Source organism: Cyprinus carpio, chromosome A1 (assembly GCF_018340385.1).
Source record: "Cyprinus carpio isolate SPL01 chromosome A1, ASM1834038v1, whole genome shotgun sequence".
NCBI classification, from domain to species: domain Eukaryota; kingdom Metazoa; phylum Chordata; class Actinopteri; order Cypriniformes; family Cyprinidae; genus Cyprinus; species Cyprinus carpio.
In genome coordinates this window covers 14,905,926-14,922,156 of record NC_056572.1, presented here as the reverse complement: position 1 = coordinate 14,922,156, position 16,231 = coordinate 14,905,926, and the positions used below count along the sequence as shown (strand labels likewise).

The following is a 16,231-nucleotide window of genomic DNA, read 5'->3' as shown; positions in this document are numbered from 1 at the left end:
TGTCAGTTAAGACAACATATATGTTTATTGTTTCAAAAGTAATATTAAAGTAATATTTATATTTTGTATTTTATTTCAATTACAAAAATGTTTTTAATAGTTTCATGATTATAACCATGATATTAGTGTTTATTTATGGCCCATAAATAGCTGTCAAACCCTGAATGCTCATTATTTTCATATTTATTATATATTTTTGTATTTCCAGTTTTTCATTGCTATTGGATTTCCAGTTCAAACATTTATTATATTATGCTTTGAAATTTGAATGATTTGGTCTTCAATGAGGCAAAAATAATTTATTTAAAAGGGACATATTGTGTACACACAGTGGTTGCCTGGTGCAGTTTACAAAATTTGACAGGATTGGGTTAAATTAACCAATCTGACCCATCCTTGGATTTGGAAGATGGGGAAAATGCATCATTATGTATTGATATTGTATGGCGTAGCAGAATGACTGAACTTGAAACTCCTGACAGTGAACTGATGCTCATATGTTGTGCTCTTCTTCTCAACATGCTCTCCTGAAAGCGGCGACAGCATTCAGATGACAGATGACATGCTGTAAACACAAGGACTAGTGACAGCGAGGTCAAGCAGACTCACACTCACACAAAACACCAGCTTCATCAACACTTGACAACTAAGCACCATATGAACCCTCAACTCTGGTCAGAGAAACTCGCTGTCATTGCCGTCACTGTAAAGAGCAGACATTTAAAGCTAGTTGTTACTCACATCTACTAACAACTCCAAACTTGATTGGATGCACTATTTGCTCTTTATACAAGACTCAGCTAATAGGTTGTTAGCTCTCAATATGCAGCCTTTGAATGTGCAATAAAAAGTAGTGCTGAAAAGCTTTGATATTAAACAATTTCAGTTTTAAATAAATTATTTTTTTAATTGATTTAACTATCATGACCAAATCATTCAAAACTTTATGTTGTGTATACACAATAAATGGAAACCCATTAAAAAAAAATAAAAAATAAAATCATGAAATATAATATGCCAAAATAAATAAATACATACATACATACTATTGAAAAATAATTATGGGCAATGAAGAAGACATATAACCAAAACCAAAGCTATTATTGTTAATCAAAACTAACATTTTGTTAATTGAAATAAAATTAAAAATACAGATATTACTTTAAAAAATTAATAGAAATGTTGCCTTGCAAACTAATTGAAATAAATTTAAGTTGAAGCATTAAAAAAAAAAAAAAAAAAAAAAAACAGAAATAAATAAATAACTGAACCAAAACTAAAACTGAATTAAAAATAAATTAAACATAAATAGTAATATTTAAACTGAAAAAAAAGAAAAACACAAATGCACAAAATTAAAATTAAAACAGAGTAAAAAAAATAAAAGCAAATTAATAAAAAAACTATAATAGTACTTAAATAATCCTAAAACACTGACCTGCCATTTATTTATATTGAATATTATTTAATCATATTTAATATAGTTATATCAAATATAGGATTAAAATTAATATTCAATAAAAATACATGAAGTAATAATATATTTATTATTATTATTATTATTCTTATTATTATTATTATTATTATTATTATTATTAATAATAATAATAATAATAATAATATTTACTTTATTGATTATTGTTGTTATTATTATTATTGCTTAATAATTATTAATAATAATATTTAATAATTAAATATAATTATTATTTATATCATACAATTGCATTGTTATATATGTCAGTATTTATTAACTGACTGTATTGCTGAATTTGACAGACGGCCTATTTGTTTAATCTATATAAAAATGATTCAGTATTTTAATCTATACTTTTATTCCCTCTGATAAATATTTATTCCACACACAGGCTGCGTTTTAATCAGTTTTCGAGTGATGCACTAATATCTAGCATCTTCATCCTGCTTGGCTGTTTGTGTTTTGTTATCTGGTTTGTGTTTTTTCCTGTCTCTCCTGTGAGTAAATGTCACGCACTAAAAACATCACAAGTTACAACTGTGTCCTGCTCCATGTTTTACAAAACAAAACTCCCATCCAATTAGAGCATCATATGTGTCTGGAGGATTGTGGTGGCGGTGAATACATCTCCATACATTTCCATGCAGAAGACAGGAGGTCCAATCAGAATAATCAGTTTGTGAATATGCACAGCAGCTTCATGAAAACAATAACTAAATGCAGGTCCTATAAATAACTTGCTGGAGTTTTTCATGATAAATGAACAGTCTTTCATTTCTCTGAAATTAATTTTGAGATAGCGACACATTTACTGCACTGCCGGCATGACCAAAGATGCATCGCTTCATTTTCTTCAAGAGAATCTGAGTGAAAAGCAACTAAATGGAAATAGAAAAGAAGAATCTTCTGTACCGCCATCATGAGGAAAGACTTCCTCTGAAATTCTATAACAAAAACACCTTATAAAAAATTAACAAATGTATAAAAGATCCAAATGTTTCCTCACCGAACACTTTGAGGAAGAGCTGACTCTCGGAGCTCCCGGCCTTGTTGCTCGCGTGGCAAGTGTACGGCCCTCCGTCCCCCTGCCGGATGTTTTTAATGGTCAGCGTGCTTTTGCCCCCATCCAGCGTGCTTAACACATACTGCTCTGATCGCTCGATCACATGACCCTTCCTGTGGAAACAAACCATCATTGCTGAAAACACATCTGTAACTGATTAAACATAATATAGAATTATTACTCTTACTCAGTGAACGTCCCAATTTAATTAGTGTGTACAAATTGATTTGGAAGGAAAAAAAAATCATCTATCCACACAGTAATTAATTAGCAAATTCTATATGACTGCAGAAATTCTACATGACTCTTAAGGGAGGAAAACATCTTGTATTATGATAGTAGTAGTTTAATGGTAACAAATTATAATTATACTGTATATACTGTACACTTCTAATTGTTATATATATATATATATATATATATATATATATATATATATATATATATATATATATATATATATATATATATATATATACAGTATAAGTATAAATACATATGTTAAATATAAATATTACATGTCTAATGTAATAAATATTTTGACCATGTGAACAAATTCAAGTCGTTTTAGTGTTTTTTGAAAAAGACTCTTTTTCACTTACAAAGTCTGCATTTATCTGAATAAAAATGCTATAATAACAGTAATATTGTGAAATATTATTACAAATCAAAATAACTAGCAATGTAAATATAATGTAAAATGTAATGTATTCATGTGATCAAAGCTGAATTTTCAGCATCATTACTCCAGTCTTCAGTGTCAAGCTGCTCAAGAAACATTTCTGATTATCATCAATGTTGAAAACAGTCCCAATCATATCCAAAAATCATATTTTTGTAGAAACCCTGGTTATGATTTTTCAGAATTCTTTGATGAATAGAAAGTTCAAAAGAAATTATATTTGAAATGGAAATCTTTTGCAATATTACAATTGTTATAAATTCAATGCATCCTTGCTGAATAAAATAATTAATTAAAATAAATCTGCTTCTTAGTTAAACTAAGAGTTTTTGAGTTTAAACTACAAAAAGTGCAGAGACAAAAGAGCAGTAACTATAGAAATGAAGATCCATGTTGCTAACATTTCAATCACAATAACAAGGCCACAATTAAGTGCAGTGAACACAGCTCTCTGTTCAGAGACACAATTAGTCGCTGGGCTATAAGGAAAAACAAAGGAACACACAGGACCCAATTAGACTTTAACAAGCTAAACGGAGCAGTCGTGAAGCAGAGGAACTCATGCATCTAATTTTATAGTTGTGTAGATATAATATCTTAATATAATTTAAATAGCTAGTAAAAGTTGATGTGATCATCTTTTCTGACTGAACTTTTGTTTAAAGGGGATACAGAACAGATGTAAGCAACAACTAATTTATGGTTGGAAATAATGATGACAAGTATGATATTTTGTTTAAATGGTTTAGAATATAGATGTAAGTAAAGTATGGATGTTTATTAATCTGATTAATACTATTAATAACAATATTAAGTCATATAATGGTCACAATAATACATACAAAATACATATATTTTTTTAAATAAAATAGCTTTTTACTATATCATTGTTTATTGCACTGAATTGCGGGATTAGAATATTACTTAACGCTTATTTATCGAATAAATAATATTAATAATATTAAGTAATTTTATGGTAAAAACACAAATAAAAACATATATATCAAATATAGATTTTATCTTATTTTAGGAAATGCAGTTTATTTTTATTTTTTTTTAATAACCAACTGGTGATGTTTATTTTTGATATATTTCAATTTACAAATAAGTGTGTATTGCAATATAGGGAAATTAATTATATTTCATATATAATGATAAATATCTAATAATAATTATGATTAAACATTGCATCAATGTTAACTGCACTGAATTCTATAAAACTCAATAATCATATTAATCAAATTAATAATAATTAATTGAAACTTCCTGTCTGATAAATTGAACAGCATTTTAAAAGCCTTGCTTACATCTTAATTTGTGAAACTACACAGTATCTTTATACCTTCAATCAATTAAAGAGAACTTTATTCTGCAAAAATACCTCCGATTTAATGCACTTAAATGTCAGGAATTTAGAAAACTATCGTGCCAATCTTTCACGGGTTTAAACTGGTGAAAACTGTAATTATTCTGCACTTTGCGCTTGTAATATTCAGACTGATGGTTTAAGACATTATAACATCCCTCCCACTGAAGACCTCTGGACCTTCACGTTCACCCTGATTCAATTCCACCCATGAGAAACACAGATGTCTTTATTACGGCTGCTGATTTAACACATTCATTGGGCCCAGACCGGTACATCATCTTGCACTGATGCAGATGCTGATGAACATAAATGCATGACGATTGAATGCATGATGTACCCTATTAGAATGCATTCATACACTCCTAAAATTAAAGATATAAGCGGAAAAATTACCCTCTTTTATTTATATTATATAGTTTAGCAATACCATGCATGACGATTGAATGCATGATGTACCCTATTAGAATGCATTTTTATATTGATTTTATAGAACAGTTCAATACAAGATTTTTTTTTTTTTCCTTTTTTTTTTCAGTTCAGTTTTTTTTTGTTTTTTTTTTCTTTTTTTTTTTTTTCAGTTTTGCTACACTCCTTCACACAATAGAAAGATTTCAGAGTTTGAACGTTTCCGGCCCTCACCTCAGTTATCATGGAAGGCTTTGAACATCTGATCAAAGCACACATCAACTCTTCACGGCCTGACGCCACAGACCTGCTGCCATTTGCATACAGATAGAATAGATGAATTGAGGACACTGTGCCCTATATACTAGCAGTGATGTCCAGCGCCCTACATGCTGCACTAACACATCGCTGGATCTTCAGGGTTTGTAGCTTTTAGGACCACGTAGCAACATTCAGAATGTCTCTTGACAAACGTTACTGTTACCCACCAGTACCAGGTCACCTGAGGGTCAGGGGAGCCGGACGTGATGCAGGTGAAAGTCACTGACTCCTGATAGTCGGCAGTGGCATTGAAGGACTGTTGAGGCACTGACAGAACTGGAGGAACTGAAACAACAGCAGACAGACAGTTAATCATGCATGCTTAACATGTGTTTCTATGTCTCTTTCAATACAAGTAAAGTTAGATGCTTGCATGTGTTACAGTATGTTTGGATTACACTCACTATTATCTAACATCCAAACTCCAACACTATTAATATGGATCACTTGACCAATCGGTCTGCACAGATTGTCATCACATGTCTTTTATCTGTCTTTCACTTTATATGTGATTATAAACTGACATGTCTGAATACATGTATATGAAATATCATGAGAAGGATGCTAGTGAAATGCATCTTTGTTTTTTGTAACTTTTTTTTTTGTGCTTTTTATTTTTTAAATTTTTTTTTTTTTATATTTTATATTTTTTATATGTGTTTTTGTATGCATGTGTGTGTGTGTGTGTGTGTGTGTGTGTATATATAAGGGCTCTCAATCAATAACATTTTTAATCTAATTACATGATGTGGCGATTAATTAATCTAATTAATTACAAATTAAATTTGTCTGTGAAAATACCCCAAAAGATCATTTAAAACCATTATTGTGTAAAATCAGAAAAGTGTCAAGGAGATATTACAAAAAGGAACATTAAAGAAGATAACTTGAAAAACATCCAAGCATTTTTTTGTTCATACATTGAAAGTCCTTGGTAACCAAAGCAGCTTGGTTTCCAACAGTCTTCAAAATATCTTATTTTATGTTCCACAAAAGAAAGTCAGTCATACAGGTTTGGAAAGACATGAGGGTGAGTAAATGATGTCAGAATTTTCATTTTTGCATGCGGTGTTGTTAGGCCTCTTCTAACCTAGAGTTTCAAAAACAATTTTGTATTATGTCAGTCTGACGGACTGAATCCATCTGATTCAATGCTCTAAGAGAATAAAACAGACCTCAACAATGTCTCTGGCAGCCCACCTTGAGCAGAATCATTATTTGGCACTGTGATTTGCTCCCCGTTAGTATTCGCCCGAGTTCAAAGAGGTTGAAATGACTAGCTTTTTTTTTTTTTTGGGTGATGCATATCAGTGAAGGACAATGCAAATGAGACGCCCTCTATCTCGGTGACATTTCCTTTTAAAGGATCCAACAGACACGGACAGAAGATGGCGATTTGACCCCTGTCTGCGCTCAAACCAATCCTCTGATGGTGAAAGTCAGGGTTGAGGGCACAAAAAGAGCACGCTAGTGCATGTCTGCATGCTAATCATCACCGTAAATGCTTCCATGTACACAGATGTAAAGGACAGTTAGAAGAAACAGAGACAAGCAAACAAAGACCAGGCACTTCTCAAGCAATTGCCCAGTTATGTGAACAATTCTGGCTGAAAACAAAAGGCTCAGAATTGCACAAACGCTGGTTTATACTTAATATATGTGCTCATAGCCATGCTGGTCAACCTAAGTATTGCTGCTTAAGCTATTAAAGAAGCCTGTTGTATTGAACCCACAATATGAACATTTAGTGAACTGACATTGGTCAGTTGTCTAATTCAAAATTAGACTGATAAGCGTTAACTAAATGAACACATCTATTAATTTTTTGATGGGAAATGAACAGAGGTGGTTATTGTAATTGTGTTTTGGAAGCTTGTGTGTTGGTGCTGGACTGTTAAATCAGCTTAACTTGCAGGTCAACCAGCTTTATCAGACCTGCATGAAAGGATTTGCTGGTTAAAATGTCAATGATAACATCCGTGCTAACCAACATAAACCAGCCTGAAGAGACCAGTTCAAACTTATAGTGCTGGTCTTTTCATGTTCAAACTAAAATGGGCATTTATGCTGCGACGCCCAGGGAACAGTTGGGGGTTCCGTGCCTTGCTCAAGGGCACCTCAGTCGTGGTATTGCCGGCCCGAGACTCGAACCCACAACCTTAGGGTTAGAAGTCAAACTCTCTAATCACTAGGCCACGACTTCCCATGGTGAGTACAATAATCATAATTTTTTTTTTTTTATGTACCATGGTTAATGTCGTAATTAAGGGAGCAAGCAGCTTTCTTGTTTTTTCGGGGTGTTTATCGGTAAAAAATTAATTGCCCAGTCTTTTTAAATCTGTAGGCTTGTTTAAATTAATCCGAACTGAATGAATCTAATTGAGTCTTTTCAACAGAATTGCAAAATTTGAGTGAGAATAATAAAATAAAATCCACACTATTCGCGGTAGTGCTGTATCTCGGGGTTTGTTGTTGTTTGGTAATAGAGGTAATGAACAGTAATATATCACGCACTGACAATCCAGGCCTCGCATTTAGAGCTGATTCACATGAGACTTGCAATTCTTGACGCCCTTGAATCAAATCTTTTCAGAATCGACTCACTGTTCTTACCCCTCCCCTCGCAGCTGTTCTTTGAATTTGCACAGGGCGCACTGACAGGAGAGCTTGTGTACTGCAGTGAGTGGCTACTGGTTGACCGCGTCCGGTGATTTCTGAGAGATTTACCTCAGACGAAGGTTAGTATAAATACATAAAACCATTTAAATAAATTTTTTTCAGAACATAACATTAAACATTGTTTGATGTTGTAAATATTTTTTTTTTTTTATCATTATTTCTAGCATTAAGTTATTTCGAGCCGTTTATTCCCACTTCAGCTGTTTCGCTATTGCACTCGCTGATTTTCTGAGAGATTTACAGTACATCAGGCGAAGGTTAGTATAAATACATAAAACCATTTAAATAACATTTTTTTTTTCAGATCATAACATTAAAATTGGTTCAGTGTTGTATGATTTCTCTCAAACTGTATTTATAGCCCGGTGTTGTTTCGAGCTGTTTGTTCCGCTTTAGCAGCCTTCAGTCAGTGCGCGATCACAGCGTCCACAGAGATTTATTTCAGAAGAAAGTAAGGAAGAATTTACAGAAACATTTTAAATAAGCTATTTACCAAAGCTTAATGTTAAGTGTTGTAGTGGATATATTTGAGTGGGTTTATGTTGTAAAATTAGTCTAGATATCTTGATAAACTTCTAACTGGTAACTTAGTTAGCAACTGCTACGTACATTTTTAAAAGTTAGCTTTTAGTACAATATACATGTTTATTAATTAATGTTAGTTTAGCTAGCGTGCTTTAGTTAGTAACATATTCCCCATTGACAAATCTGCAGACACATTCTGCTCATCTGATTTCAGAGGCTCCAAACACTATAGCTGACTTCTGATTCACAGACAGATACCAGGAGGCTCGTAAACAGGTGGCAGCATTCCAGCAGTTTCTGCCTCGCCGTTCTCTAGCTCTGGGGGCTGCTGGGCAGGAGCAGCCCCGGCTGTGTACCACCTCCTCATATAGGGAAGTTCAGAAGCTGAGCGTCGCCTCTCGTACTCCCCCACAATGGGACAGAGGTTGGCGGATCTCTCAGTCGGGGGCTTCCAAGGTGATGCCCGATCTGAGGGTTGTGCTTCAGTCAAGGAAGCCCTCGACGAAGCGGTCCTGACAATCAAGGATCGCTGAGGGTGGCCCCTACTGGGGAAGAGCAGGGTGCACCGCATTACATGGTGTCCATCTCTCCTCAGAGCCCTCAGGAGATCGGTCTGCTAACCCTGCCAGTGTTCCAGGGCACAGCAGTCTCCAGCGAGCAGTTAGTTAAGTCGTTTCCTGCCGGTCCTCCACTTCAGGGCACCGAGCTAGGAGCTCTGAGTACATTAGAGACCAGTTTCGAGAGACTGGTGCCCTTAGTAAACTATTTAGCCGCGTGGAAACTACTGCCAAATGTGTCTCGTTGGGTCATGTATAATGTATGGTAAGGCTATCGCATTCAGTTCGGCACTCCGCCACCACCTATCAACGGGGTCTTTCCCACACTGGTGGGCCCCGAGCAGGCTCTGATATTGGAGCAAGAAGTAAACACCCTCTTGAGGAAGGAGGCCATCGAGGTGGTCCCTCCTCACGACAGAGAGTAAGGGTTCGACAGCTGATACTTTATAGTTCCAAAGAAGGATGGAGGGTTGCGTCCTATTTTAGATCTGCATCAGTTAAACCTCTCAGTCATGCGACTGAAGTTCAAGATGCTCACTATCAAACAGGTCGTGTCTCAGACCAGGTCCGAGGACTGGTTTGTCACGATAGATCTAAAAGATGCTTACTTTCATGTCTCCATCCTTCCCACTCACAGGAAGTTCCTAAGGTTTGCTTTCGGGGGCAAAGCTTACCAGTATCGAGTTCTTCCTTTTGGCCTAGCACTCTCACCCCAAACTTTCACAAAGTGTGTGGATGCTGCTCTGGCTCCACTATGACTCCATGGCATCCACATACTAAATTATATTGACGATTGGTTGATTCTGGCTCAATCAGAATGGATGGTGGTTTGACATCGAGATGTTGTTCTCGCCCATATGAGAAAGTTGGGGTTAAGATTAAACGCCTAGAAAAGTGTGCTTTCTCCATTACAGAGGACCACTTATCTGGTCGTGGTGTGGGATTCGACCACGATGCAGGCACAATTGTCCCCTGCTTGGAACGAGTCGATCCTCAATACAGTCGCGAGAGTCAAAGAAGGCCGGTCACTCACTGTCAAGCAGTTTCAGAAACTATTGGGGTTAATGGCAGCTGTGTCCAACGTGATACATCTTGGCCTGCTGTACATGAGACCCCTACAGTGGTGGCTCAAGACCAAGGGGTTCTCCCCAAGGGGAAACCCACTTCGCATGATCAAGGTCATGCAGCGATTCCAACATGCCTTGGACATGTGGAGGAAGCCTTGGTTCTTGTCTCAGGGCCCGGTGGTGGGAGATCCTTGTCGCCATGTAACGCTAGCGACGGACGCGTCCTTCACCGGTTGGGGTGCAGTCATGATTAGCCACCCTGCCCGCGGTCTGTGGAGTGGTCGCCATCTCATGTGGCACATCAACTGCCTGGAGATGCTAGCCATATTTCGAGCATTAAATCATTTTCTCCCAGACCTAAGAGATCACCATGTGTTGGTGCGCACTGACAACACAGTGGTGGTCTCTTATATCAACCACCAAGGGGGTCTGCGCTCATGCCATTTGTACAAACTAGCGTACCAGATCCTTGTGTGGTCGCAGGGCAAACTTCTTTCGCTGAGAGCAGTACATATTCCTGGGCATGTGAATATGGGAGCAGACATACTGTCGAGGCAGGGGCTGAGGCCTGGGGAATGGAGGCTTCACCCCGAGGTGATGAAGCAGATATGGAGAATATTTGGTCAGGCTCAGATGGATCTGCTTGCAACTCAGATGACATCACACTGTCCCCATCCTCCAATCCAGAGCTCCCTCAACAAGGAAACTGTATGCCTTGAAGTGGAAACTTTTCACTTCTTGGTGCGGAGATCACCAACTTGACCCAGTTAACTGCCCAGTTGGTACAGTGCTAGAGTTCCGCAGGCCCGTTTCTCTGCAGGGTTGACCCACTCCACCCTGAAGGTCTATGTGGTGGCCATTGCCACCTACCACGCCCCTCTCTGTGACCAGTCAGTGGGCAGACACCCCCTAGTTTCACATTTCCTCCACAGTGCGCTTAGGCTGAGGCCCCTAGTACGATCTCGTGTCCCCACGTGGGACCGGACTGTGATACTAGAAGCTCTTTGTAAGCCTCCTTTCGAGCCTATTGAAGAAATTACTGATCGATATCTCACAATTAAGACTGCCTTTCTTCTAGCTATTACTTCTCTAAAGAGAGTTCTCAGTTCTCAGGGGATCTTCAGGTCCTCTCAGTGGCCCCTTCCTACTTAGACTTTGCGCCCGGTATGGCAAAAGTATTTCTCTACCCTCGTGCGGGGTATACTCCTAAGGTCCCCTCTGTTACACCACAGCCTATCGTGCTACAGGCCTTCAGTCCTCCTCCCTTCAGGGAGTCAGACCAGCAGAAGCTTAACTGTATGTGTCCAGTGCGAGCAAGAATCAGTATTAAAAAAAGTATGTAGCTTCTGAAGGGCAGTACTAAATGTACAGATATAATCTTTAAACAAAACAAGAAAAATTTACTTAACATCCTGTTCAAAATGTACACCCCCAACTCTTAATGCATTGTGTTTGCTTCTGGAGCATCAGTGAACAATGTTTTCACATTTTATAATAGTTGTGTATGAGTCCTTCATTTTTCCTCAGAGTGAAAAGATGGATCTCAAAATTATTAGTCATTGTTGGACAGGGGCTAAATATGCAGAAGATCCTGGAAAAGCAAAGAATTTGTGGGACTTGGAGGATTTTTCTGGAGAACAGCAGGCAGTTGAACTGCTTTGGACTCATGAAAAACTATCCCAAAACACAAACAGCTATGGGTCATCTAGTGTATGTAAACTTTTGAACATTTATATAAATTATACATTTTTATTTTTATAAAATCAGTAAATGCAAATATCTATTATGTAAAATTGCTTATTCATGACAGTACTTATAAAAATAGCATACATTATGATCCCTCTTATTTTGTTAAAATGATCGCATATTCTGCTAGGGCACAAATGGGCAAACTCAGTCCTGGAGGGCTACTGTCCTGCAGAGTTTCGCTCCAACCCTAATTAAACAGACCTGAAGCTAATCAAGGTCTTCAGGATTACTAGAAGGCTAGAGGCAGGTAAGTTTGTTCAGGGTTGGAGCAAAACTCTGCAGGGCAGTGGCCCTCCAGGACCGAGTTTGCTCATCTCTGTGCTGGGGTATGAAAACTTATGAGCATAACAGTATCTTCTGTAGCTTCTGAAAGGCAGAATTAAATGAAAAAAAAAAAAAAAAAAAAAAAAAAAAAAAAACATGGCATGGTCCTGATGGTGCCATTAGAGTTGTAGAATATGTGTGTGTGACTGTCTGATTGAGACAGCGGTAATCACTCTCCTGACTTTGCATTGTTGTCTGGGATTGTGTTCATTGTTGTTTTTTTCTTTTTTTTTGTTTGTATTTTTTATTGTTTCTTTTCAAAATTATTTTATTTTTTAATCAGTTTATGATGATTTACTTTAAGTGTCTGTGTTTGCAAAATATTTAAAATATTTTTTCTCAATCTAAATGATGTTGCAGTCCTGCTGAGTTTGTTTAATAATATTTGCAGTCCTGTTAAATGTTTGCTGTCTTGCATTTGCTGAAAAATAAAAATTGAGTTTTGTGGATGCCTTGCTGTGTTTGTGGCTTCGTTGTCAGTTTTTATTAGCGCATATGACACAGTTTTGTATAGAAGGCCCATAGCATTTAAAACATATTAGGTGTACAGTAATTTATAGACGTTTACTGAGACATGAGTGTTCGTTTTACGGAGATGTAACTGCTTGTACTCTGGATTTTACTTCTCATGCACAGGGATGTACGTGGATTTACCAGCGAGTGAGTAAACATTTCCGTCCGTGTCTGGGTGTTTATCGCATTAGTGAGCAGACTGGAAAACTGCCGCACTCAAAACAGTCCATTTCTGTCAGTGTCCAGAAGTCAAAAATGCCAGAGCACATAGACGGAAACTGCCAAAAACGTTCCATTTATGCGTTTGTGCGCTGACGTGAACAGTCCGGAAATTTACCTTTTCATGCAGTGGCAGCACCAATCCTTCAAGAAACGCTGACTGTCTTTTCAACAAATTTATTTACCTTGTTCCGAAAAATTAGCCATCGTCAGGATTTGATAGCTCCAAGCTCTGCCTGAGTGGATACAATAGTATTTGCACAACTCATACTTCTTTAAACTAATGTAATAACATACAAAGATGAAAAAAGTGCATTGCATTCAATTTAGCATCACAACTTATAGCTCTTAGGAAGATCCAATAAGCTCACTCAATGAGGCGCGTCCTATTATCCCCCAAGACATGGCAAGCACCGTCTGCCTCGGAAACAGAACAACCTGCTGCTTAAATCACTTAGCGAGTGCGGACTAGAAAGCGATGACACTTGGGCCTCATATCCAAGACTGAAGATTGAATCCAGAATTTCCTCCTAGATTTATTCCCAGTCTTGGCTGAGCTGCAGTGGATTATAACAATGTGTTGAAACACAATCCACTGCTGTAATGATACACCTCATTCTGCTTTGACCTTCCATCAGTTAACACAGTCTTGTTGCATATGCACACCATCTGTTCGAGGCTAGTTTGGATCATTGTTCTTCTAGTAAGGAAGGCCGCAGATAATAGAGGCTGCATGAGAGAAACATGATTGGTAACTGAGTTAGTCAACCGATATGTTTTGTTCAACATATAGCTGACTGTTGAACAAAATAGGTCTTAAGACTCTTAAAACTTTTTGCAGTGGTGCATCAGTAGGAAATGTCAGTTTCCAGTTTCCAAATATTCCTTCTGCTATTAATTTTAATAATCCAGTGAGATTTTGTATATACAAAGAGTCTGACAATAGCCAGTGCTCCACCCAGAGATCTGATCCCACCATCATGAAGAAACAGAAAAAAAAAAAAAAAAAAAAACCTGAGATAGACAGAACTGTGGCAATGTCTCAAAGCCACTTGAAGAAACCTTGCTGTGTTGCGAGAATGCAGCAGGCGCAAGTAATGTAAACACAGAATGGAGTTTAATTTATATGGACACTGAATGAGCCAAGTGGAATGGATTTGAGAAAGCTGCAGCGTAGAAGTCAAGGCTGTAGCTATGGATTAATAGTATCAATTCTGATTTCATATGGACTTTTAACTTGTCAGTCTGTGACTAGAGTGGGTAAGCCACAGTATAATGCTGAAACACTCCTCCAGTCAAGCGCTGTACGATTATTGAGCTGTTCAGAGCTCAGCGAGGAAGTGCGTACAGTATGTGAAGAACAGCTCTTACCATTCACCAGAACCACAATATCCCTGAAATCGATTTCTCCTCTGGCCTCAACACGTGCCTCACAGCGATACACACCCTCATCAGCTTTACTCACTCTCAGGATCTGCAGGTTGTTGGTGGGAAGGACCTGAAATCTGCCTTTGGGAAGAGAGAAACACAGACGTTAAAACTGTGTGAGGGGAGCTTGCTTCACCATACTGGTTGCCAGAGTGTTGATATGAGATTACTACAGTGTTCTGTTGTCCTACAGTTGCTTGGGCATTCCAAGTGGTTGCAAGTGTGTTGCTATGGTATTGCTAGGTTGTTCTGAATGTTGCTATGTGGTTACTAGGGTGTCTGCAGTGTTTGCAAATGTGTTACTATGCAGTTGCTGGACTGTGGTTGATAGTGTTTTGCTATACAGTTGCTAGGGTGTTCTGGGTGTTTTCCATCATGCTGCTATTGTGTTTGTTTGTTTTTTGTTATTGGTTTTTTGTGTGTTGCTATGTAGTTGCTTGTATGGTTCCAGGTGGTAGTTACTGTGTTGCTATGTGCTTAATAGGGAGTTCTGAGTGTTTGGAAACCTGGTGCTATGCAGTCGCTGGGGTGTTCCAGGTGTTTGCTACTGTGTTGCTAGGATGTTCTAAGTGTTTGTCAACATGCTATGACACAGTTGCTGGTATGGTTGCAAGTGTGTTGCTATGTAGTTGCTAGAGTGTCTTGAGTTTGATTGTTTGCAGATGTGTTGCTATGCAGTTGCTAGGCTGTTTTGAGTGTTTGCAGACCTGTTGCTATGGAGTTGCTATGCTATTCTGAATGTATGCTTGTGTGTGGCTATGCAGCTGCTGTGCTGTTTCAGATTGTTGCTAGTGTGTTGCTATGTGGTTACTAAATTGAGTGTTTGGCATCATGTTGCTATGCATGTCGCTGGGCTGCTAATGTATTGCTATGCAGTTGGTAAGGTGCTTTAAATGCCTGTCAACATGTTGCCATACAGTTGCTGGTGTGATTCCTGTTGGTTGCTAGTGTGTTGCTATGTAGTTGCTAGGGTATTCTTATTGTTTGCCAACCTGTTGCTATGCAGTGTTTATTCGTGCATTGCCATGCAGCTGTTAGGGTGATTTGGGTGGTTGTTAGTGCATTGCTTTGCATTTGCTAAGGTGTTCTGAGTGGTTTGTGTGATCTTGCTAGGGTGTTCTATAGTCTCCCTGTTAAGCTGGCCCTTTGCTGGTTTATGCTGGTCCTTTTACTGGTTTATGCTGGTCCTTTGATGGTTTTTGCTGGTCATGTGCTGGCAAAGGACCAGCATAAACCAGCAAAAGGACCAGCATAAACCAGCAAAGGACCAGCATAAACCAGCAAAGGACCAGCATAAACCAGCAAAGGACCAGCTTAAACCAGCATCCCAGCGTCAAAACATACCTAACCAGCATATGCTGTTTTTTTTTTTTCAGCAGGGCTGAGACAGACAGACTGGTAGACAGATAACCTACATGACACAAATTGCATGGGTTTTATCGTACAAAGCTGAAATGTAATGCTCAGTGTTCAAACACTAACTGACGAGAAACAGTAATAGTGATACTGATACTTACTTTAGCAAATGCTACTAATGACAAATGTGTCTTTGCCAAAGAATATTTCACATGTCATAGTCTTGGAGTCTTTAAATTGATCACTAAACTAAAACCAACAGGCAAATGGTTTCTAAGTGAACTTAAAGTCATTTAAAGCGTTTGACAGAAATATAGTCCTCTTTGTGGTGAAAAAGATAAAAAAGCTAAGGATTTAATCAACAGACTCCTTTTTTTATTTTTGTGCAATAATAGGAAAATATTATCATCAATCCTCAAAAATACTTCTGCTTCCATTTCAAGGACATTTGCTATATGAAATACCTTCAGGATTACAGTCTTTCTTTGACTTTTGTCATC

At 37.6% G+C, this 16,231-nt stretch overlaps 1 protein-coding gene across 3 annotated transcripts in view; it reads right to left on the bottom strand.

Annotated features, from left to right (window-relative positions):
- LOC109068543 (neural cell adhesion molecule 2-like) overlaps positions 1-16,231 on the bottom strand; it is a 454,473-nt gene that overhangs the window by 51,176 nt on the left and 387,066 nt on the right. For all 3 annotated transcript variants that reach the window (XM_042748064.1, XM_042748026.1, XM_042748126.1), the window contains exons 5-7: positions 14,319-14,456; positions 5,482-5,599; positions 2,481-2,650 (exon numbers count right to left, since the gene is read on the bottom strand). In XM_042748064.1, the coding sequence (XP_042603998.1) occupies positions 2,481-2,650; positions 5,482-5,599; positions 14,319-14,456 (426 nt within the window). The remainder of the gene's footprint in view (positions 1-2,480; positions 2,651-5,481; positions 5,600-14,318; positions 14,457-16,231) is intronic.